General features: G+C 48.3%; 2 protein-coding genes across 2 annotated transcripts in view; one reads left to right on the top strand and one right to left on the bottom strand.

Moving 5' to 3' along the window:
* Positions 1–680: 680 nt before the first annotated feature.
* The window catches only part of DZANK1 (double zinc ribbon and ankyrin repeat domains 1), a 76273-nt gene continuing 54346 nt past the window's right edge, over positions 681–22607 (bottom strand). The window contains exons 12-19 of the mRNA XM_022594246.3: positions 17763–17866; positions 16607–16681; positions 14794–14890; positions 13970–14070; positions 12396–12476; positions 11743–11870; positions 1976–2050; positions 681–1565 (exon numbers count right to left, since the gene is read on the bottom strand). Of these exons, the coding sequence (XP_022449954.1) occupies positions 1442–1565; positions 1976–2050; positions 11743–11870; positions 12396–12476; positions 13970–14070; positions 14794–14890; positions 16607–16681; positions 17763–17866 (785 nt within the window). The 3' untranslated portion in view covers positions 681–1441. The remainder of the gene's footprint in view (positions 1566–1975; positions 2051–11742; positions 11871–12395; positions 12477–13969; positions 14071–14793; positions 14891–16606; positions 16682–17762; positions 17867–22607) is intronic.
* Positions 21482–22219, top strand: LOC111185067 (lysosomal-associated transmembrane protein 4B-like). Its single transcript, XM_089896503.1, is given in 2 exon segments — positions 21482–21631; positions 21633–22219. Coding segments are annotated over 2 exon segments (684 nt in total). The 5' UTR covers positions 21482–21496; the 3' UTR covers positions 22182–22219.

A 22607-nucleotide genomic window follows, 5' to 3' on the forward strand; every position in this document is an offset into this window, starting at 1 on the left:
CCCAGGGAGCAATGTTTCCTGCGCTCAGGGTATGAAAGCTTTGCCCAAGAGCCCCGAGGGGATTGTGGTGGAACCTGCAGGTCCCTGGGGCCCTCCCTGCTCCCTGAGGTCTGGGGAAATGGCCTAGAACTGCACACCCTCCTCCCCCACTGTCGATTCCAGAGCCCGTGGGGTGCGAGCCACAGTGTCGGGTGCCCTAACCCACCTTCCCGGGGTAGTGGCCGCTGCATCCCTTCCATCTTCTGAATCCTGAACCTTGTGCAGTTTCTCTTGCAGCCAACCCTGAGCCCAACCTTAAAGGAAGAGAATTCTGGTAAGGTCGTCCTGGCTACACGAAGCAGACACTGTGCAAACCACCCAGACACCAAACCAGATGACTGTCCTTGGCGGGACTCTCCAGACACTGGTTACCCTGGCAGCCGCTCCCTCCCCTTCTGCAGGCCGCCAGGCCAGGCATCTACCTGGGAAGCCAGGGTCGGCACCGCCCAACCCCAGTGGGGCTTGGGTCCCACTCTGCACCTGTCCACCTGCAGACAGTCACCCACCCTGGGGAAATAAAGTGTAGGCATTGATGCCAGCAGAGTCTATTACTTATTGTCGTGAGTGAATTATTCTAAATTAACAAATATCCTGTTTACAAATGTTAACAGAAACAGTTTAGGGACTCCTACTGCGGCATTAGCACCCAAAGATTGAAATGACGATCTGAAAAACAGAAATGAGTCAAAATTACACATTCCTGCAACTGGTTTATTCGAAGCTTATGTGTCAACCAAAGAACAAGCCATAACAACAGGAATATTGATGAGTTTAGCTTAATAAGGAAAAATTCTACTAAGCTCAATCTTTATGCACTAACTAATTTGGAACCACTTACTAGATATATTAAGCAAACGACATGCAGAACAGTACATGGCTTCCCACCATTTGTCTTAGACAAGGGGACAGAATATATGTGTTACCTCTACTTATATTTTACGTGTACTCTGTATGAACACATACACATACTACGTACATTTGCTTATATAATCCTACACTACTTCTGGAAAGACACGACGGACACGGATGTCACTGGTGGCCTCTGTGGAGGGGACGTGGGTGGTTGTGGGGCAGGGACGAGAGGGAGACTTCACAACATTTTATACCTTTTGGCTTAGAACCGTGTGTAATGTTATCTACTGAGAAATAAAATTAAAGAGCAAATTCTAAGACAAGCAGCAATACACCACTGAGAGCATACACTAAATTCATCACTCTTCAGGGCATTTGGGGAAATACTCATGGGGTGTTGGGGGCTTATACTGTCACATAACTTTTAAAAGCTTATGAGTGCCTCTCGAGCTCAGTTTTCAAACCTCAAATACACATTTCAGAAGGAAGAGAACAAAGCACAGCCAGAGCTGGATGGTTTCTTTAAAGGAAGCCTGCGGGGCCCTCAGGGCTAACGGTCATCCAGGCTGAGCTTAGCAGCAAACAGCGAGATGACGGGGTCATCCCCAGTTTCCAGGGCCAGGTCATACGCCGTCTGGTCTCTCGCGTTCTTCTTCTGAACGCTTGCGTTGCATCTGCGAAGGAAATGGGGGTGAGCGGACGGACTCAGGTCTCCGAACCTTCCCTGCCTTGGAGGCCAGTCTGGGAGCTCCTGGCCCCCGTCCCAAACTTCCCCCAAGAGGCCACCGTGACCAGCCCTCAAGGGCAGCTCTACCCTGAGACCTGAGGGGCGCTGTGATCTCACACATCCAGTGCCAATCCTGGCCGTGGGTTCCCATTGCATCAACGACCCACAACCAAATGGGTTTAAGGGGGCAACGTTTTCATCGTGCTTTTAAAAGCCCTTAGTGCCCTGGGAGCCATGGGGGGATTGTGGCTCCATTACTGGGTCAGCTGTTCAGGAACCAGGACCCTCTGAAATCCTCACAGGCCAACAGGGGGATCACTGTGGCCATCAGTGTCCCTCGGAGGCCAAGGAACATACCCCAGTAAGGCAGCGATGCACTCCCTTCCTGCCAGGCCCAGCACAGCTGCTCCATGAAGAGCTGTATTTTGGAGTCTGTTTGGATGGGAAAAAAATCCCTGGCTAAATCCTTGATTCGCATCCTCGAGAAACTGGAGAAGGAGCAGGTGATCAAAGGGGCCTTGGTTTCACCCATGACCTATTTAACTAACCCAGGAAAATCTCTTGACTCTGCCCTCTCTGCTCCTTTCCTTGGAGGATTTGGAGGGTAAACTTTCATATTAGATAGAAAGTGAAAATCTATACACATATTCATTTTTTAAAGTGAGAAACCCCACAAGGATATGGTTTGTAGTCAATTTAGCAAATGCTAATAAATACTATGTTAGTATATTTCCTCCAAGAGTTCATGGAACGCATTGGACACGGTCTCACCCTTGGCTTGACCCTTTGGGCACTGTCTGTATGACAATAACCTTTCAGGACTATGGCTCCTATTCTTGTGTAGGGACAATGACCTTGGCTTCAGTGAGTTTGGCTTGTGTGATATGAAAATAAACACCAATCTTAGAACCCAGAGGGCAGGTCCGAGAGGTCAGACAGCATATTTTGCGGATCTGCCAGACTGTCTCTACCTTGCCTGGTCAGCTTTGGCCCAGTGAGTGAGCAGTGGATGCTGCAGTGGAGGATGGGGTGCTACCTGCATTCTAGAGTTCATGAAAGGCTCCTGCCCAGAGGTGGCAGGAGTGATGGAGGCAGGAGTCATGGCTGAAGACAGAGATGAGATGAGCAACTGGAGGTCTGCATTCTCCTGGCCCTGATCTTTCCCTCGACACCCCCACCCTGTCCCCTGCACCTGCAGATGTACCTGCTGCCATACGTTTATCCCAATAGAGAAACAGGATGGTGGCCTCTTTCCTGAAGGAGATAAACGGAGCCTCTGGCAATGTCCATGCCCAGAGGGAAGCTTTCCACTTGTCCCAGCCTGAGAGCAGCTTCATACACCCACAACCCACCCCACCCCCACCCTAGATGATAAGCTCCTGTCATACACACAGAATTCCCACTCATCTAGTCCATTCCGCATTCTCAAACATGGACGGATGACAAAGGGTCACACACATCTGAGAAAAATCTGCAGCATCAAAGAAAAATCAAATACAAATGTAAGAAATTAAAAATGACTGAAGACAATATCAGACAAAAACAGAAGGCTATGAAGAAGAAACAGAATAAAAAGGAGCTCTTAGAAAGTAAAAATATGACTGTTGAAAGAAAAAGTATTCAGCAGGAGGGTCAAGAAAATCTCTTAAAACAGAGAGAAAAAGGGAAATGAAAAATATGGGGGAAAAAATTAAAAAGACAGAGAGAGAGGGTCAATTCGAGTGGTCCAGCACCTAACTAATAGGAATTCTAGAAAGAGAGAATCGAAAAAAATGGAGGAGAGAAAATACCAAAGAGATAAAATTTCCCTGAGCTGAAGAAACACATGACTTTTCAGACTGAAAGGGCCAAGTGGATGAATGAACAACAGCACATCAAAAAAATACCCCTATGGGCCTTCCCTGGTGGCGCAGTGGTTGAGAGTCCGCCTGCCGATGCAGGGGACGCGGGTTCGTGCCCCGGTCCGGGAGGATCCCATATGCCGCGCAGCGGCTGGGCCCGTGAGCCATGGCCGCTGAGCCTGCGCGTCCGGAGCCTGTGCTCCGCAACGGGAGAGGCCACAGCAGTGAGAGGCCCGCGTAACGCAAAACAAAACAAAACAAAAAAAAAACCCCCAAAAAAAAAATACCCCTATGAAATTTCAGAACATCAGGAATACATGCTTCCAGAAGGAACAAACAGGTCAGAAATGAATAAGAATTTGCTGTAGCATTTTCATGGGCTATGCTGGGTGCTAGAAATCATGAGAGCAAGGCTTGATTATTTTGAACACAGAAATTAATATCAAGGTATTAGTAGTCAAGAGTGAAGAGAAAAGAAAGTCCTTTTTTTTTTTTTTTGCGGTACGCGGGCCTCTCACTGTTGTGGCCTCTCCCGTTGCAGAGCACAGGCTCCGGACGCGCAGGCCCAGCGGCCATGGCTCACGGGCCCAGCCGCTCCGCGGCATGTGGGATCTTCCCGGACCAGGGCACGAACTCGTGTCCCCTGCATCGGCAGGCGGACTCTCAACCACTGCGCCACCAGGGAAGCCCCCAAGAAAGTCATTTTTGATATTCAAGGACTCAAAAGTTTTTTTCTACATACCCTTCCTGAAGAAGTTACCTAAGGCCACACTCTAGCCTGACAAGGGTCAAAACCAAGAAAGAGGAAAATGTGAACAATAACTATAGGTGGATTCCAGTGAAAAGAAATCCCATGATGACCACTGTGCAGCAGGGCCAGAGGGCTATCAGGCAAAATCCGAGTAGGAAGTATACTCCAAAAGGAAAGTCTCTAAGAAAAAAAACACTGAAAAAGTAAGAAACCAGGTAAGATTATGGATGCGGTGAAGGCATGTTCTTTTTCAAACGAGAAAAAAACAAAGGCAATCAGAAAGTCCAGGAAAATCAAAGTCACACACAAAAACACACAAGTTGTTCATGGTTTATGAAAGGAAATGAAATGTGACCTGATTTTGAATAATTTATGGTGTGTAAGGAGAATCTACTTGACATTTCTGGTAAGAAAATTTTACTTTGAGTGACCTAAGTGTTGTTTTCTTGAACCTACAAACAAAAATGTAATCAGAGTATACCAATGAACAATATTTATGTAGCTATTATAATGCAATTGCCCTTCATGCTGTTTAACTATTGCAATCAACCTATGGATGAAGAATGGATGTCTTCATTATGTTAACACAAGTAAATATAGCTGTGATTAGTGTTGTAAAAAGTAAGCATATACTAATAGAAGTTGTGAGATGGAAGGGGAAGGAAAGGTAGAGGTTAAGGTAGAGAGCACTAATATACACTTATATGCACTTACATCCAGGTGAATCAAGAGACACCACTGACATCATTGAAAGATGATGATTGAAATACAGGAGTTTAGGCATATCATTTATATTTTAACAGTAATTAATAAAGAACAAAAACCGGAACAGAATGATCAAAACATGAAGGTCCGGTCAGCAAGCAAAGTCATCACCTATGACAGCAAGAATCAGCAGATACTGTCTAAGCATGCTAAATCACAAGTGATCGGTTTAAGTGCATTGTTTAGTGACAGAGATATAGGTGACTCTCGGGAGAACTTTAAGACATTTACATGTAGTTGTCCTTGGAGACAAGGACTGGGGGTGAAGAGTTGAGGGCGGCAGAGGACCGCCAGGCCCTTCCACAGGATTTGATTTTTCAATCATGTCCATGTCTTACTTCGATACAATTAAAAAGTGATTTGGTGCGTATAAATAGTTTCAATAAACATACACAATTTAAGAAATCTTTCTGCCAGACTAGCCATAAATAAGGCAACGTCAGTACGACTAGGCCAGAAATGAATAATGAAATTGGTGACTAAACCTCCCCATACTGCTCTGTACTTAAATCAAGTCCCAGACTAATTCTGGGAGTCTCTGGTCCTGGGGGATGGGGGTGGGGGCCTTTCCTGACCACACCACACTCGATTCTCTTACCTGGCTTTATTTTCTTTGTAGCACTTATCATGCTCTGAAATTACTCATTCATTTGTTTACTTGTTTATTGCCTGTCTCCTCCACTAAACTGTAAGCTCCATGACGGAAGGGAAGTGATGTCTTCATCACTGCTGTATCTCCATCACCTAGAATGCTGACCAGCACACAGTAGGTGCTCAGAAACCACTAGTAAAATGAATACATCAATGAAAAGAATGAATAGACAAACAAATTTAGGGAAGGAGTATTGCCTCCAAGATTGAAACCCATGTGAATTGCAGGAAAACATAACTAAGAACTCTGCATCCACCTGTGGGAGGGCAATCCTCTGCCTGATTCGGGCTCCAGAATCCGAACTGACCAGGTAATGAGAAGACTTTCCACTTTCCAAAGTAAATGAGAAACTTAGCACTTTCACCGGTTTTGTGTTGCAGCAGATCTCTAAGTGTCCAAACACCCTAATGGTCTTAGACCTTGTCTAAGTTTAGATCTTATCATTCATGTAATTTCAGCTAACTTATCTGACCAAGGCTCCTGGTGCCAACTAAATCTGAGTGGTATGATTGGTTAGTTTCTCCTCATATTTCTCCAGAGGCAGTAAGTGAAAGCGGCAAGGCCACGTGCCTTATGACAGAATTTCCATGACTTTCCAAAGATCTGCCTTTGGTTTGATACAAACAGTTCCTGCAAGCAACTAAGATTTGGGGATCACCCTTCATATTGCTGTTGGTGGTGGTGACATTATTGTGATTAGTTTGATCAGATCAACATAACTGAGCGGTCAGGCACGGGGGACAGTCCCGTGTCCAACAGCACTGTGAGGTCACCCCTTACCACGGACCATGCTGGGATGATTCTTAACGTCTCAGTGTTTGTAAGAACGGTCTCTGGACCCTCGCTACTCAGACTGTGGCACCTGGACCATTGGCATCTCCTGAGAGCTTGCTAGAGATGGTGGATCTCAGGCCCGGCCCCACCCAGACCTACCAAATGTGCATTTTCACAAGATCCTTGGCTGATTTACATACACATTAAAGTATGAGAAGCAGTTATCAAGTTCATCTTCTTAGAGTTTGGTGCATTAAAAAAATACACATGCCCTTTCCTTAATGTGAAAACTTGGACTTGGGAAGGCTTGGTGACATCTGTTAACAGAAATAGAACTTAGAACTTAAATCCAGTTGTGACACCTTTCACCCAGGGCTTCTGTTATTTAAGCCCCACGTGGCTCTTCTCCCAGAGCCAACTCACCCAGCCCCATATCCTATGTCAATCATCGTGCAGTTGACACTTTCCACGCAAATCCTGATAATCCTTTTTTCATAATCGCAGCTTCACGACTGCCACCATTAAAGTCCAATCATCAGGCTCCGGGCACTACAAACGATCTCATTTCATCCTCCACTAACTCTATGACCCGAGTTCAATTATCCCCATTTTACAGATGAGAAGACCTAGCAAGAGGAATATGTTCATTTTCTCCACATTTTGCTCTCTCCTGCCTCCAGACTGTCCCCTGTCACCACAGAAGAATCTACTTTCCCCTCCTTTAGCACAATTCCCAGTGGTCACATTCAAAGTGTACATTTCTCACGAGGTCTTTCAGGTGACCTCTAAGTCATTTGAATTATTTGTTCAGCTACTCAGCACATGTGTGAGTGCCAACCTGGTGCCCCCAGATGTGCCAGGGCCACCTGGTCACCTGTGACACAGTGCTTGTTCCTCTCTCGGGGAGCTCAGAGGACCTGGCTGTAAATTCAGGGTGGAGGGGTACACAGTGTGCTACGGGGGTCTGACCACGGAGGTCTCAGTCACACCAGACACCAATCTCCTCCTCAGCTTTCATCTTTCCTGCCTCCCCAGTGGCATAAATAAGGCTTCACTGTCACTTCACCCCCCTCAAGTTCCTGGGGCTTCATCACGCATTTACCATTTGAACTCAGATATATTCACAGGGTTGCGGCATCTCCTAGGTGGACTCAAGACCTTCTATCTTCACAACTCTCCCCAGGCTGAGAGCAGAGTGCAGTGTTCTATTTACTCAATAACGGGGCTGGGGGCGGGGACCTCTGATGGCTAGATTCTATTTACTCAATAACGGGGCTGGGAGCGGGGACCTCTGATGGCTAGATTCTATTTACTCAATAACGGGGCTGGGGGCGGGGACCTCTGATGGCTAGATTCTATTTACTCAATAACGGGGCTGGGGGCGGGGACCTCTGATGGCTAGATTCTATTTACTCAATAACGGGGCTGGGGGCGGGGACCTCTGATGGCTAGATTCTATTTACTCAATAACGGGGCTGGGGGCGGGGACCTCTGATGGCTAGATTCTATTTACTCAATAACGGGGCTGGGGGCGGGGACCTCTGATGGCTAGATTCTATTTACTCAATAACGGGGCTGGGGACGGGGGTCTCTGATGGCTAGATTCTATTTACTCAATAACGGGGCTGGGGGCGGGGACCTCTGATGGCTAGATTCTATTTACTCAATAACGGGGCTGGGGGCGGGGGTCTCTGATGGCTAGATTCTACTTACTCAATAATGGGGCTGGGGGCGGGGGTCTCTGATGGCTCTACTTACTCAATAATGGGGCTGGGAGCGGGGACCTCTGATGGCTAGATTCTACTTACTCAATAATGGGGCTGGGGGCGGGGGTCTCTGATGGCTAGATTCTACTTACTCAATAATGGGGCTGGGGGCGGGGGTCTCTGATGGCTAGATTCTACTTACTCAATAATGGGGCTGGGGGCGGGGGTCTCTGATGCCTAGATTCTACTTACTCAATAACGGGGCTGGGGGCGGGGGTCTCTGATGGCTAGATTCTATTTACTCAATAACGGGGCTGGGGGCGGGGACCTCTGATGGCTAGATTCTATTTACTCAATAACGGGGCTGGGGGCGGGGACCTCTGATGGCTAGATTCTATTTACTCAATAACGGGGCTGGGGGCGGGGACCTCTGATGGCTAGATTCTATTTACTCAATAATGGGGCTGGGGGCGGGGACCTCTGATGGCTAGATTCTATTTACTCAATAACGGGGCTGGGGGCGGGGACCTCTGATGGCTAGATTCTATTTACTCAATAACGGGGCTGGGGGCGGGGTCTCTGATGGCTAGATTCTATTTACTCAATAACGGGGCTGGGGGCGGGGACCTCTGATGGCTAGATTCTATTTACTCAATAACGGGGCTGGGGACGGGGGTCTCTGATGGCTAGATTCTATTTACTCAATAACGGGGCTGGGGGCGGGGACCTCTGATGGCTAGATTCTATTTACTCAATAACGGGGCTGGGGGCGGGGGTCTCTGATGGCTAGATTCTATTTACTCAATAACGGGGCTGGGGGCGGGGTTCTCTGCTGGCTAGATTCTATTTACTCAATAACGGGGCTGGGGGCGGGGACCTCTGATGGCTAGATTCTATTTACTCAATAACGGGGCTGGGGGCGGGGACCTCTGATGGCTAGATTCTATTTACTCAATAACGGGGCTGGGGGCGGGGACCTCTGATGGCTAGGTTCTATTTACTCAATAACGGGGCTGGGGGCGGGGGTCTCTGATGGCTAGGTTCTATTTACTCAATAACGGGGCTGGGGGCGGGGACCTCTGATGGCTAGATTCTATTTACTCAATAACGGGGCTGGGGGCGGGGGTCTCTGATGGCTAGCTTTTCTGGGTTGGTGGTTTCCTGCGTAACCACAGTTGGGTTTTGGAAGATGATGAATCATGACTCTGCCAACTCTTATCTCCCCAAACAAGTTAACTGCAACACGGCGAGGGCACGAGACGGAGCGCGTCCTGCCACCAGAACTCCATGCTGTGAGGCTCCTCCTCCGAGGAGCTTGTCGTTGTCACGGCAGACCTTCCAGAACGCGGCTGGCACAGCAAGTACTGTGGTGTTCTGTGAATTTGTATCATAAAGACACTTTTCTACTAATGCACAAGCAACTCAAACTGTTTACTCCAATCTAAGTATCACGGTGAGCTAAGGTACACTCTCTCTTTGTAAATCCTGAATTACCTAATAGAATAAATCTCCCCAGGTGAACCTCTAAGTAAACTGATGGTTGCATTTTCCTCACTTGCCTGCTAGGGTAGAGCTCAGGGGCTCGATATTTGAAACTGCCAGTGAAGAAGGGCATCTACTGTCCAAAAGCAAACAGCATCTCTCTGTGTCCCTCTCCTCGCAAGACTTTTTGAATCCATGTTTCTGAAGTCTGCTGGTAAGAGGTGTCAGCTTTGGTGGAAGATGTGTATTTCTCCTCAGCCATCCCCTTTCTGATGAGTATGAGTTTATTCTGGTAAGAAAGACACAAACATGGGAACCAGAAACCCTAGGGAGGGGCTTTCTGCTACCGGCCAAGCTGCTGGACAGAAGTTACCTGTATGGAGACCACCTGGGCTGCCTCTCGCCATTAGCTAAACAGGCTCAGGGTGAGAAGAGAATGTTAATCCTTGTTTGCAAAGGACAAGTCACGGAGCCTCTTTTACAGGAAAGTCAGATCGCCAGATGGCTTGTGCCTGAAGAGCTGTAGATAGTGGAGCCTTGAGGTCATGTTCCTGGGTCTACAGAGGTCCAGCTGTGGGGCAGAGGCCGGGTGGACCCAGGCCCAAACACTGTGAACTAACAAATATAAACCACACTCAGCAGAATTGGCTCTCAGTGGAAAAACCTGCTTTCTGAACCCGCCCCTCCCTGACCCCACGTGAGCTATATTCTGCTAACAGTAACCATGACAATGCAGGGGGAGTGACAAAGGGCTATTACACACCATTCAGCTAGACCATATAACCACAGCGTTAGACTTAGTAGAAATGCAAGGAGATCACATGTGGATAGATGTCAGTTTACAGAATGGTAATGAAGCAACCATGGGAACTGAGGAACACCAAAAAGAGACAGGTTGCCTGTTCCACGTCCAGAGTTAGGTTCATCCTGTTAGCCGGACTCTTCATAAAGCCAGGACTCATCACACTCAAGCAACAATTCAAAATGTGCTCAAGCGATTTTTGTATCAACCACAAACATTATATGTAAATGCTATAAAAAATCCTTATCTGAATTATCCAAACATAAAGTATACCTTCACACAAAACAAGGTGTCATTATTTCTATTAATAATGATAAAAGTGTGGGAATGTAAATGACGAAGCTGACAAGGTATGACGCCTGTGAACCCCAAGAGAACTTGAGAAAGTAAATTCCAGCCATCAAGTGTGTACACCCACAGGCCAAACACTCTGCTATAAAATTAAACTACTGATAAAAAGGGGGTCGTGTCTACTGACACAGGAGTCCTGCTGGGCAGAAACTTTAAAAACCGCACATAGAAAAATTAAGAGAGAGATATTTTGAGTAAAAACGCTAGAGGAAATTTTGAAACAGAGGAGAACAGAAGCAAAGCTATTTAACTTTTGTCCCCTGTGCTCCTTGCCATCCTCGGCAGCACGATTCACAGACCGGGGCCCCCAGCTGCCTCAGTAACAGTGCGGGCGGCAGAGTGGTTGACCTGCGATTCCCCCAGATGACTTCCAGTTCAACAGCTTGGTCAGCGGGATGTAAGCAGTTAATAGCGAGGACCTGGGCTCAAAACACTGTCCACCCCAGGTCCCCAGAGTAATTTGCAAGAGAACAGTGGACTCACAAGGCCGGGTGGGGTCAAGGGTGGGAAAGGAACAAAACCATCCCACGTGGCTGGGGATTTCGTCATCCCGCTTCCCAGCTGTGGAAACAGGAGACGACGTGGTGAACCCACATGCACCGCCTCTCCTCTGGGCTGTTCGCATCCACGGACAACCGGATAAGGTTTTCTTTCTGCAGTAACTTCATGGGTACATTTCCACCATGATGAAAACACTGCTTAACACCCAACGGCTAAGGATTTGCAGGCTCACAAATATAAATGAGTTAACAAAATGGATCATCATTTATCAAAGCTACTAAAAGTTAGACAATCCAGTAGTCCATTTAAAAACCTTTGTTTTACCCAGATTTGGAAAACAGAAGCAGTTAAGTCTCTCATTAAGGCCAGAACAGGTTGAAATGGTTCCTAAGTGGTTCAAGTTGAACACGGCCTGCAAACTGACTGCTCGGAGGAGCCCCACCAAGTACCAGCTGGCTGCGACCTCACCACAACTCGCCCTTCCTCGAGTTTCACTTACGGGCCCCACTGCTGGTCCACGTCCGCTCCCCTCTGCACGAGAACCGGGATCACTTCATGGTGCTTGTTCGTGACCGCCGGGCTTAGAACGGGCTGGTCTTTGCTGTCACCGCAGTTGGGATCTGCTCCCTGCCGCGTGTAGAAAAGGACAAACTTGCACAAGGCCTAAGCTCAACGTCACCCGCTCGCCATCCTAGTAAGTATAACAAACCCTTGATGGAACTAAACTGCTTTAACTCAAAAGAAGCAGGAACCCCAAGACCCAACCTACAAAGACAGAGCTGCCAAGTCATGTGCGAGATAAAACTTGTGTTTCTGCTCCCCCAGCGGGAGGCCAGCCACCTGGATGGACAACCTTGCTTCTTTAGGAAACATCATGGTCACACAGGGTCACAGACCAGGGATTCTGTCCACCTTCCTGCACTTTATTTGGGCTCCTGTGCACTTTTCTGCCTATTTTCTTTGCTATAAAAATTAGCAACAGGTAACAATTAAGGTAAAGTTTTTGACTAGCCGTTTAGCCCACTTCCAGACGGTTTTAAGTTAAGCAGCACTGTGATTATCACAATATCGAACGAAACTTCCATCTGAAAGAGACGGGGTGGCAGGCCTGGCTGAGAGCCTCAGGGAGGCGTGTTCTTGGGCTGCACTTACTTCATCACATAGCTGTTCCATCACAGACACTCTTCCTTCCCCTGCTGGTCCGACTTCCTTCAGCAGAAGCCTGTTTTCAGGCTGCAGGATCACAGAAGGTGGTCGTTTGCACGGCCGCAAAATCTTTTTACTGTCATGTCCCACTTGTCCAGGCTCAACCCTCAGGGCAAATGTTTCCTCTCCTGGGTAAGTTCTGAGTCCCAGGGACAGGTGAGTGTGAGCACAAGTGTGTGTGTGTGATGTGTGTGTGGGGTGTGCGTGTATGTGTGTGTGGTCTTCAACGGCCAGCAGCACAGATAAACACATCTAATGTAAATCTAGCCAGTCTCTGAGGTCTTGCCTGGGGGAAGGACACCACACTGACATTTTTTCATGTTATTAAGGGCAGGGATGCAATGAGAAACCTCGTAAAACCTCAGAAACCACACACTAGTTTTATTATGAATATTTCGAGGAAAAGCAACCAGGTGAATCCTAAAGTTTACGCTGCATGCTTTATAAGGTGTTCGAAATCAGCCCGAGTGTGACCACCTGCCTGCGGAGAACCCTCCCCCGCCCCCGACCAGGCTGGGTGCCCGTGTCCACCTCCAGCTCGCTGCCACAGCCAAAGACGGCCGACCGGAGGGCAAGGTGGTGGGTGAGCAAGGGCACCCACTGTCTCTCCAAAGCTCCCATTAAAACTATTCATGGTCCATAATTGTGAAAAACAAAACTCTTAACAGCTGAGGGAAACCGGGAAAGGGTACCATGCATGGATCAGAAATGGTGAAGAATCCCAAAGATTGAAAGCAGATGGAATCAGACTGACAGGGAAATCAAAGCCAAGAGGAAAACCAGCTGCAGACCCCAGACATGTGAGTGTGTTCTCTCCAGGGAGCCCAGCAGGAGGGTGGGCGTTGGGTGTGGCTGAATCCACAGCGTGTTATTAAAGGGCTTTACCATGAATCACGGGGATGGCTGGCATCCTCTCCGCTCTCCCTGCTTAAACCCTGATACTATTTTCCATACAGTTCACAATTGGCCTAACAGAGGCTTCTCCTGGGAGCACTGGGCCTGGGAAGGGCGAAGGGCAGAGCCCAGACGTGGCACAGGTTTGGAGAGCCAGGAAGGAGTGGAAACCACCACGGCACTCCCACTACCGCGCTCACAGGCAGAGGAAAGGCCTTCCCGTGCTGGCAACTTCGAGGACCCTCCTCCACCCACAGAGACCTCAGGCCCACAGACCCAGCTGGGCACCCGTGCTAATCACACTAGCCCTTCGTTTATCAACATGACCTAGCAACCAAGGATCATCACATGTTCGAGACAAACCAAAATCAAGAAAGAGAAAGATGAGCAGATAGAACTGACCCCAGAGGAAACAGGTGATCAGGAGACTGAGGAGAACTTTAAAATAATTCCAGTGAATAATCTTGAGAGATTTTAAAGGTTTTGCCTCCATAAAGTAAAAACACACTGCTCTAAAAAAGGGAACAGAAAATGAAAAAGTATTCTTCCGTTTAAACAATCTCAGAATAAAACATTAGATGCACAGGCTGAAGAAGACAGCTCTAAGGATCAAGGAGAACACATACCGTAAGCTGCTGCTCCTTCTCTTGAAACGTTTTGGTCTTGAAATTCTTGGTCCTTGTGACCTTCTCCGTGGTGTCTGGGGTGCTCTGGCTGTAGTCACTCACTGGAATGACAGGAGTCGAGGACCAAAGTGAAGCCCCCCGCCACTCCCATCATGTAAAGAGCCACTCTCCTGCCATGCCCCCCTCAAGAGGTCGGAAGGAGGAAAAGGCTTTTATAGAAATTTCTATTTGATGAAACCTGGCCCGAAGGACTCCTGGGGCTGTCCTTCTTGGTCCAGAACCAGAGGATGGGAGGAGGGAGGGGAATAAAAGGGGCTATAGTTCTCAGGCCCCAAAGAGCACCCCCTGCCCCAATTTATCTCCCCAGTTCCTGTGAAAGACTGCAAAGGTCTCAGGCCTGACTTTGGGGTGGCCAGAGGAATAACATGGGTGGAACGTGAAAGTTAAGAGGCCTGGCTGGGCCGGCAAATCTTAAGCAGTTCTCTCCATCCTCGCCAAGTCACTGTGTTGTTTTTGGTCAACAGTTCTTTACGTTTCTCTTTTTTAATTATTATTTTTTCTTCCAGGTTTACTGAGATGTAACTGACATACAGCAGCACTGTATGAGTTTCAGGGGCACAGCAGAATGATTTGACTTACATACACCATGAAATGATGACCGCCAGAAGTTTAGTGAACATCGTCATCTCATATAGAAACAAAATGAAAGAAATAGAAAAAAAATTTTTTCCTCGTGATGAGAACGTGTAGGATTTACTTTCCTGTAACAACATCCATATAGAACTGGTCAACTGCTTTAAAGTCCCCAGAAGGGGACAACTCACCCAGGTTGGACCCGCTGCCGAAAAGCCCGTTCCCTCCCTCGGTGACACTGCTCAGAAAGTGGTCGCTGAACTTCACCGCCTTGTTCAGGTAAGGGTTCTGGCCAATGAAAAAATTCCAGCACCATGAAAGATGAGGCTGCCACGTCCCAGCAGAATGGTCTCCCTGCTCACCTGCTCCTCTTTCTGTTAACGACAGCCCTGTCTACCCAGACAGTCAAGCCTGCAGCGTGACCATGCTTCCAGACACCTCCCTCACCTCACCGTGATGTTTTGTCCATTCTGCCTCTTACGCAACTCCTCATTCTGGCCCCTCTTCTCACAGCGAGATCATTGCAACAGCCTCCAAACAGGTTCCTGCCAGCCCACCTTCCCTGTGGCTGCCCCAGCCCCTTTATACAATGAATGTATACGTAACTGTGTCCCTCTGTGCTTACAACCCTTCCATGTCTTGGGATTAGGGTGGCCTGATGGGGAGGCTCAGGCTGCAGAGTCTGTATCCTGGTTTGGTCACTTAGTAGCTTAGGGGCCTTGGAAGAAGCAAGTTGCTTAACTTCTCTGATCCTCAGTTTCCTCACCCGTAAAGCGGAAATATTATGACCAGCCTCAAAGAGAGGTTGTCAAAGCAAAATGAGGTTACATGGATGTCTATAAAATGAGGATGGGTGATACACAGGCTAGACCCAGGATTCGGTATCCACCTGGACCGGTTCCACAGCGTGGCACCCTGCTCCTGCCATCGGGAGCCACCTGCTACTTCCTGAGGACAGAACACGCAGGCTAAGAAAAAACACACACAGAACCGGGGACACATCCCTGACTTCTACGCGATGGACAGCATATTGCAGGTGCTCTCGTGTCTGTCCAGTTCCCCTTAACCAGTCAGGTACCATCCCAGCTGCCACGTTGGCTGCTAACAGCTCACAGCTGACCCCCGTCTCCAGCTGCCCTCAGTAGATGGGTGCTGACCTGCCCTAGCGGTTATGCCCCTCCCCCCAGCCTCAAGTGGGGACAACTGTGTGGTGTGACTCGCCGTGTTCTGCGTCCCTCAGTCCCATTCTCCTGAAGCACCTCCTCGCCCAAACTCTGCTGCAGCCACACAACCGAAAACACAGCATTTAGTGCTTTCCTTGGTTACAAAGCACATTCACATGTATCTTCCCACTGGACACTCCCAGCCTCCCTGTGGGTCAGGCAGGGCCCAGCTATCTGTCCCAGTTTTAGAGACATCGTGAGCACCCTGCCAGGTCACGGCCAGGCCCCAGTTCCCCTCCTTTTCCTTGCCTTCTTCACTCTCTTCTCAATCCATTAATTATCCTTTTGTATGTTGTGACTTCTTGTCCAATGAAACTAAAGCTGCCTGTATCAGTTAATGTTTGTCACACACTTATGGGCTCCATGGCAATGTTCCAGTTACCAAATGAGACGGAAGATCAAGGGAGACATGGCCACAAAGTACGGCTTATTTTTATAGGCAAATAGGTCCAAGTACGTATCAGCAAACATTTCTGTCAGTCTTTCGCCTATACTCAGACTTCAGTGGGTATAAATAAACCTGAGAACTACAGGACCAACAGGGTAGGTGATAAATTCTTTCTGTTCTTATGACATCTTTATGTGCCTGAAAGCTGGCTTCTCTGAGGTTTAGCTCAGTTATTTATCTAATTCTATGAAATTGCTGGCCTCCAGTTAAGTTTCATAATATTCTAAACTCTTCCTTTCTATGGATTATGCAGAAGGATTTCAATAAATCATAAGCTACCATTTACTAGGTCAGTCAATTTTGAAATGAATAACTTCCGGCGGTTTTACTCACCTTGTTTGAGACTTGAATATAATTCAGCCTGATGCTAACTTCATAGCCATCCTCATGGACGGTAGCAGAGATGAGCTTGTAAAAAAGTATTAGAGAGAATTCACAACCATGAGTGTGGGACTCAAAGCCTGGAGCCACAGCCAAGAAATTATGAGATGCTAAGCTGTACATTTAATCAAACATTTAATTAACACAAAGGCAGGCAGGAAAAGAGAAACAAAAACTAGATGAAATAGGACACAAATGGCAAAATGGCAGACACAAATCCAGCCTTCTCTATAATTCCGTTAATTATAAATGAACTAAATACTCCAATCAAAGAGTGACTGCCAGATTGGTTAAGAAAGCAAGACCCAAATTGATACTCTCTATAAGAGACACACTTTAATGAAGCCACATGGCTGCAAGTCATCACCTGGCAAAAAGTAACCTGGGAGGGCCAGGCCTTGGCAATCAAGGGCCAAGTATTCAGATGAGAAGCTGTCTCTGTAAATAGCGGGAGGAATTTAGATCAATGGGGCTCAGCAAATGCTTTAAGGATCAGATAGTAAATATTTAGGTTTTGTGGGCCATACGCTCCTTGCCATTGCAGTGCAAAAGCAGCTACAGACAATAAGTAAATGAATGAGTGTAGCTGTGACCCAATAAAACTTGATTTACAAAACTGGTGGCAGGCCAGATTTGCCCCACAGGCCACAGTTTTGAGACCCCTAGATTAGGCCAAGGAATTAATAAACCACCAAAATAGATTATCAAAGGAAACTGAGCACTACTTGACAATGACACAGTTCCAGTGTTGGCCTAACTTGGTGGCAGAGGAGGGGATGGGCTAACTTTGAAAGGTTCTTTTAGTCTCATGACAGAGGAAAAGGCCTTCTCACAGATGTGTGTCTTTATAACAGCAGTATCCCTGGGGTCTGACAGACATGCTTCAAATCCTGAATCCCCTGAGACCCAGAGTGTAGTCTTGGGCAGGTCACCAAATCTCTCTGAGCCAGTTTTCCTGGATGTCAAATAAGGCAAGGAGGCATGGAAGGTGGGGCAGGAAAAAGAGAAAGGGCAAGTAAAGTGCAATTTCAGGACAGTCTGTGTGAGCAGCCTCAGCCTGATCCCATGTTATGCTCCAGAGAGGAAGTCCTGCTCAGAGGCCACCCACCTTTCCCATCCTGGGCTCTGCAATCAAGGCCCGGAATTCGGGGTTGTTCTGAGCGTAAGACCTGAGGTGAGCGGAGATATGGTCCACCTGTTTTCTCCAGTATCCTAAAGAAGGAGAGAAACCCAAATACATGGATGATTCTTCTGGGGTGAAGGAGGAAAAGTGTCAGCATGCAACATGCATTTTCAGAGAGCTCATTTCTCTTTGCCAAACTCTGTGATGGTTTTTGCTTTCTGAACCTCGACTGTGCACTGGAATAAGTTCCATGAATATTATAGAATTCCAAAGGAACGTATTTTGTTTGCCATATCTGGGGTCTTTTTCTTTTATTCTTTTAAAATTAACCATATTGAGAAACAACTTACTAATAAAGTGCCCCTATTTTAAAGGTAAGTGCCCCTATTTTGAGTTTTGGAAAGTGTATACATCCCATCGATATGGAGAACATTCCCATCACTCCAGAAAGCTTCCTGTGCCCCTTTCAGTCTGCACAGGGTTTAAAATAATTCGAATTTATTGCCACCATTTAAGGCCTGAGAGAGTTCACATGAGTCTGGTTTCTCGTGCACAGGTGGGCGATACAGCAGCACTGGGCCTGCCCTTCTGCCAGGCCTGGCTGCCTGGGGCCGAGGGGTGGCTGCCCGCTTTGGACAGGGCAGGGCGCTCCAGCCGGCCACAGCCCTTGCAGGCCTGGCTGCCTGCCTTTACTTCCTGGCTCTGCTCCGTGGCCACTTGAGTATGAAAGCCTGCATCGGATCCCACCTCATCATTTTACCAGTGAGGACAGTAAAGCTGAGAGCAATTGGGTGGCTTTTGCAAGGTCATCCAGACATATAAATCTTACTCAGCCTTACTTTCCTTACCTATAAAATGGGACTAATACCTCTTACCTCATACGTTATTGTGACACCAAATAAGAGAACCTCAGTGTCTTAGTTTGGGTTCCCCTGACAGCAGAGCCTGAGACGAATATTTAGGACACGTAGTTTCTTTTGAAGGTGACCCTGGGAAGCACGAATGACGGAGCAGAAACAGCAGGACAGGGCAGGAAGGGAAGTCAATTAAGAATCTGTTAAAAGCTGGTCAACGCCGTGGGCAGTGGGGCTCCGTCCTGCTGGGACCTAAGGGGAACCAGGCAGAACACACCCCAGGTCTGTGTGCTGGACAGAAGGACCGAGGCATTCACTCTCTGCCCCCGGCCCTGTGTGTGAGCTCCAGCACTTCTGAACTGCACCCGCCTGTGGACCGGCAGTCTTCTACTGCTCTGAGGCAGCAAAGCAAAGAGATGCCGTGGCACGTTTGACGAGGGACGCGAGCAAAGATGCGCAGAACCAACCACCACGCTGTGCTGGAATCAGGAGGGCAGAGGGGTCTGGGCATCACGAGAGTCGGCTGCCAGTAGCTGACATAACACCAGAGGGAGCACTGAGCCCAGCACAGGGTTTGGCACAAAGTAGGCGCATTCACCCCACAAACAGTCACTGAGCACCTCCTGTGTGCCACACATGAGGGCTGGGGATACAGCAGTGAACAAAGTTCTTGCCCTTGAGGAGTTCACAGGTGGACCCAGAGAAAATACAGGTAAATAAATAAATACGCAGGCAGGAGTATGCTAAACACGAAGATCTGACTGAGAATCTACAACAGATGTACAATTCCAAGATCAAATGTCAACTCTCAAAAAAGCCTACAGGGAGGGCTTTATGGAAAGGCTGGGAGGGGTGAGGGGGTCTTTTGGAAAAGGTCCTGGCAAGACCGTAAGTCCTCTTTTGGGGGGTGAGGTCTGCTCCCTCCCAGCTTGGGATGAAAGAGGGTGTTCCAGGGGCTGCCTTCTGCTATAGGGAACTGAGGTCCCATGTCTATTTTCTGTTGGTGCCAAGCAAAGTGCCCCAGAACTTGGTGGTTTAAAACGTCAACCACCTGAGGCCTCACACTTCTGTGGGTCCGGAGTATGGTCAGCGCCCAGCAGGGACGGCTCATCTCTGCCCCACATGGTATCAGCCGAGCCATCAGCTGAGGCTGGGGCTCCGAGATGGCCTCATCCCTGTAGCTGAGGCCTCGGCTAAGATGGCACAGAGCTGGGGGTCGCCTGGCCTCTCTTTTCCCGTGACTGCCGCCTGCACCCTTTCAAACGTCAGCAGTCTTTGTGGTGGCTGTTGGCTGGGCCTTGAGGCATCTGTCCTCATTCAGTGATCTGTCCTGACCTCTTTACACGGCACTCACTTCCTGGGGAGTAAGTGCAAGCTCCCAGCCCTCCTAGGTCCAGGCCTGGAACTGTCGTGGTGTCTCTTCTGCCACTTCTGCTGATCAAAGCAACTCGCAAGGCCAGTCTAGATTCCAAAGGAAGGGAAACAGCATACAGGGGTGGGAGAGGTCATTCTGGTCATCTCTGCAGACGATCGACCAGGACACTCATGCCTGGAAGACAGTGGACTGGGTCCTGACTCCCAGTTGGGAAATCCATGAGGCAAGAGAAGAGCTGGGAATGACTGACTCCCAGCTCTGCAGCCCAAGGAACTCAGGGGACCTCATTCCCGTGGAACTATAAAATAAACAAACATTTAAAGTGTCTGGGGCTTCCCTGGTGGCCCAGTGGTTGAGGGTCCGCCTGCCGATGCAGGGGACGTGGGTTCGTGCCCCGGTCCGGGAAGATCCCACATGCCGCAGAGCAGCTGGGCCCGTGAGCCATGGCCACTGGGCCTGCGCGTCCGGAGCCTGTGCTCCGCAACGGGAGAGGCCACAACAGTGAGAGGCCCGCGTACAGCAAAAAAATAATAAAAAATAAAGTGTCTGGAAATGGTTCTAGGGACATAGAGCAAATACAGAAACATTTGAAGAAGAAACTGTGCTAAAACTCAGAACAGCAAGAGTCTGTGGTGTTTGAACCATGACCCACCCTCTCCTCCTCTCTCTCAGCTGAGCACGATGAAAACTTCATTCCACATGGTTCAACCATAAACACACAGCTCCCTCTCCTCCCAGCTCCCAGATCCCAGCTGGAGAGCCACGGAATCTTCCCAGAAGAAGCAGGATTTCAGTGTTTCTCATCCCGCCCCCAATTACCTGCTGCAGAGACCAAATTCTGGGCAAGTGCAGTCAGGAGTGGGGGCCCCCCTCCTCTGTCCAGCCACCATTTATGGGATGGACGCTCTCCTTTGGGTCTGGTACACTGAGAATACTGCGGTCCAGGTCATCCTCGTACAGGCTTATTTGTAAAGCAGAGGTCTCATAGCAGAAGAGGCAAGTCAAGAAGACCAGAGGTGACAGCTGCACCCCCTTCACTGAGTGCCCAGCCGCTGAAGAGAAACACACCATTGTCCCCACCCCCTGATCCAGAGCATTGGCTCAGATATTTTGCACAAGGGAAGATAAGACAGAGAGCTCCGAATCTCCACAGGAACCCACTCCTTTGGCAAGAGTGTGAGGAAGTTCAGGCCTAAGGATAACAGTGAATGATGTGGTAAAAAGCAAGTAAAAGAAGCCTAGAGATAGGAGTTAAACCATAGGCTGGCCAGTTTACCAAAGAGAACCACAGAAGTAAACAGCTAAGAAGAGCTCTCCTGAAGTCTGAAAAGTATCTCAAACACTGATCTCAAAAACTATCCCTATAAAGAATCTCAAATTTAATTGGATTAGGGAGCCGACAGCAGCCGCGCGGCGGGCCCAGACCCACGTGACCGAAGCTCCTGCAAACTTGGGCGCGCGCTCGCACCACTGCGCCGGCGGCCCGAGCGATGAAGACGGTGGCCCCCTAGACGCGGTTCTACTCCAACAGCTGCTGCCTGTGCTGCCATGTCCACACCGGCACCATCCTGCTCGGCGTCTGGTACCTGATCATCAATGCTGTGGCACTGCTGATTCTACTGAGCGCCCGCCCTGGCTGATCCAGATCAGTATCGCTTTTCAAGTTCTGAACTTGGAGGTGACTTGGAGCTCATGGATGATGCCAACATGTGCATTGCTATCGCAATTTCTCTTCTCATGATCCTGATCTGTGCAATGGCTACTTATGGTGCATACAAGCAACACGCAGCTTGGATCATCCCATTTTTCTGTTACCAGATCTTTGATTTTGCCCTGAACACCTTGGTTGCAGTCACTGTGCTTGTTTATCCAAACTCCATCCAGGAATACATACGACAGCTGCCTCCTGATTTTCCTTACAAAGATGATATCATGTCCGTGAATCCTACCTGTTTGGTTCTTATTATTCTTCTGTTTATCAGCATCATCTTGACTTTTAAGGGTTACTTGATTAGCTGTGTTTGGAACTGCTACCAATACATCAATGGCAGGAACTCCTCTGCTGTCCTGGTTTATGTTACCAGCAATAACACTATGGTGCTGTTACCCCCATACAATGATGCCACTGTGAATGGCGCTGCCAAGGAGCCGCCACCACCTTATGTGTCTGCCTAAGCCTGGAAGTGTGGCATAGCTGGGAGCGATGGCTTGACTTTCATACATCAGAGAAATAGTTCTTTAATTTTACTTCTGAGGTGAGCTCTCTGTGCCTATTTGTTGCTGAAAGGCTACAATTTAAAATTTTAGATGTTAAGTTGAAACTCTCTGTAGTTTGAAACCTATGCTTTAGCTAGAGCACCGTGATAGAGTAACTGTAGAATTCTTTCTGTGGGGTTGGGGTGGGCTCCCCTAGTCTTTCCTCAGCATTGAAATTACCCAACAATCCGGATGAACCTTTTGTCCGAGGAGTCTGTTGTACGTGCTGAGCCCCAGAGTTGAAGAATTTGTGACACTTTTCTCTCCATTCCCTCCTTTCTCTTTTGAAAGCGTAAAATAAAATCAAAATTATACAATGCTTTTCTTAGGCCACTCCAGTTTACA

This window comes from Delphinapterus leucas, chromosome 15 (assembly GCF_059928025.1).
Source record: "Delphinapterus leucas isolate spDelLeu-1000000601 "Yukka" chromosome 15, BTC_Dleu_Yukka2, whole genome shotgun sequence".
Lineage (NCBI taxonomy): Eukaryota > Metazoa > Chordata > Mammalia > Artiodactyla > Monodontidae > Delphinapterus > Delphinapterus leucas.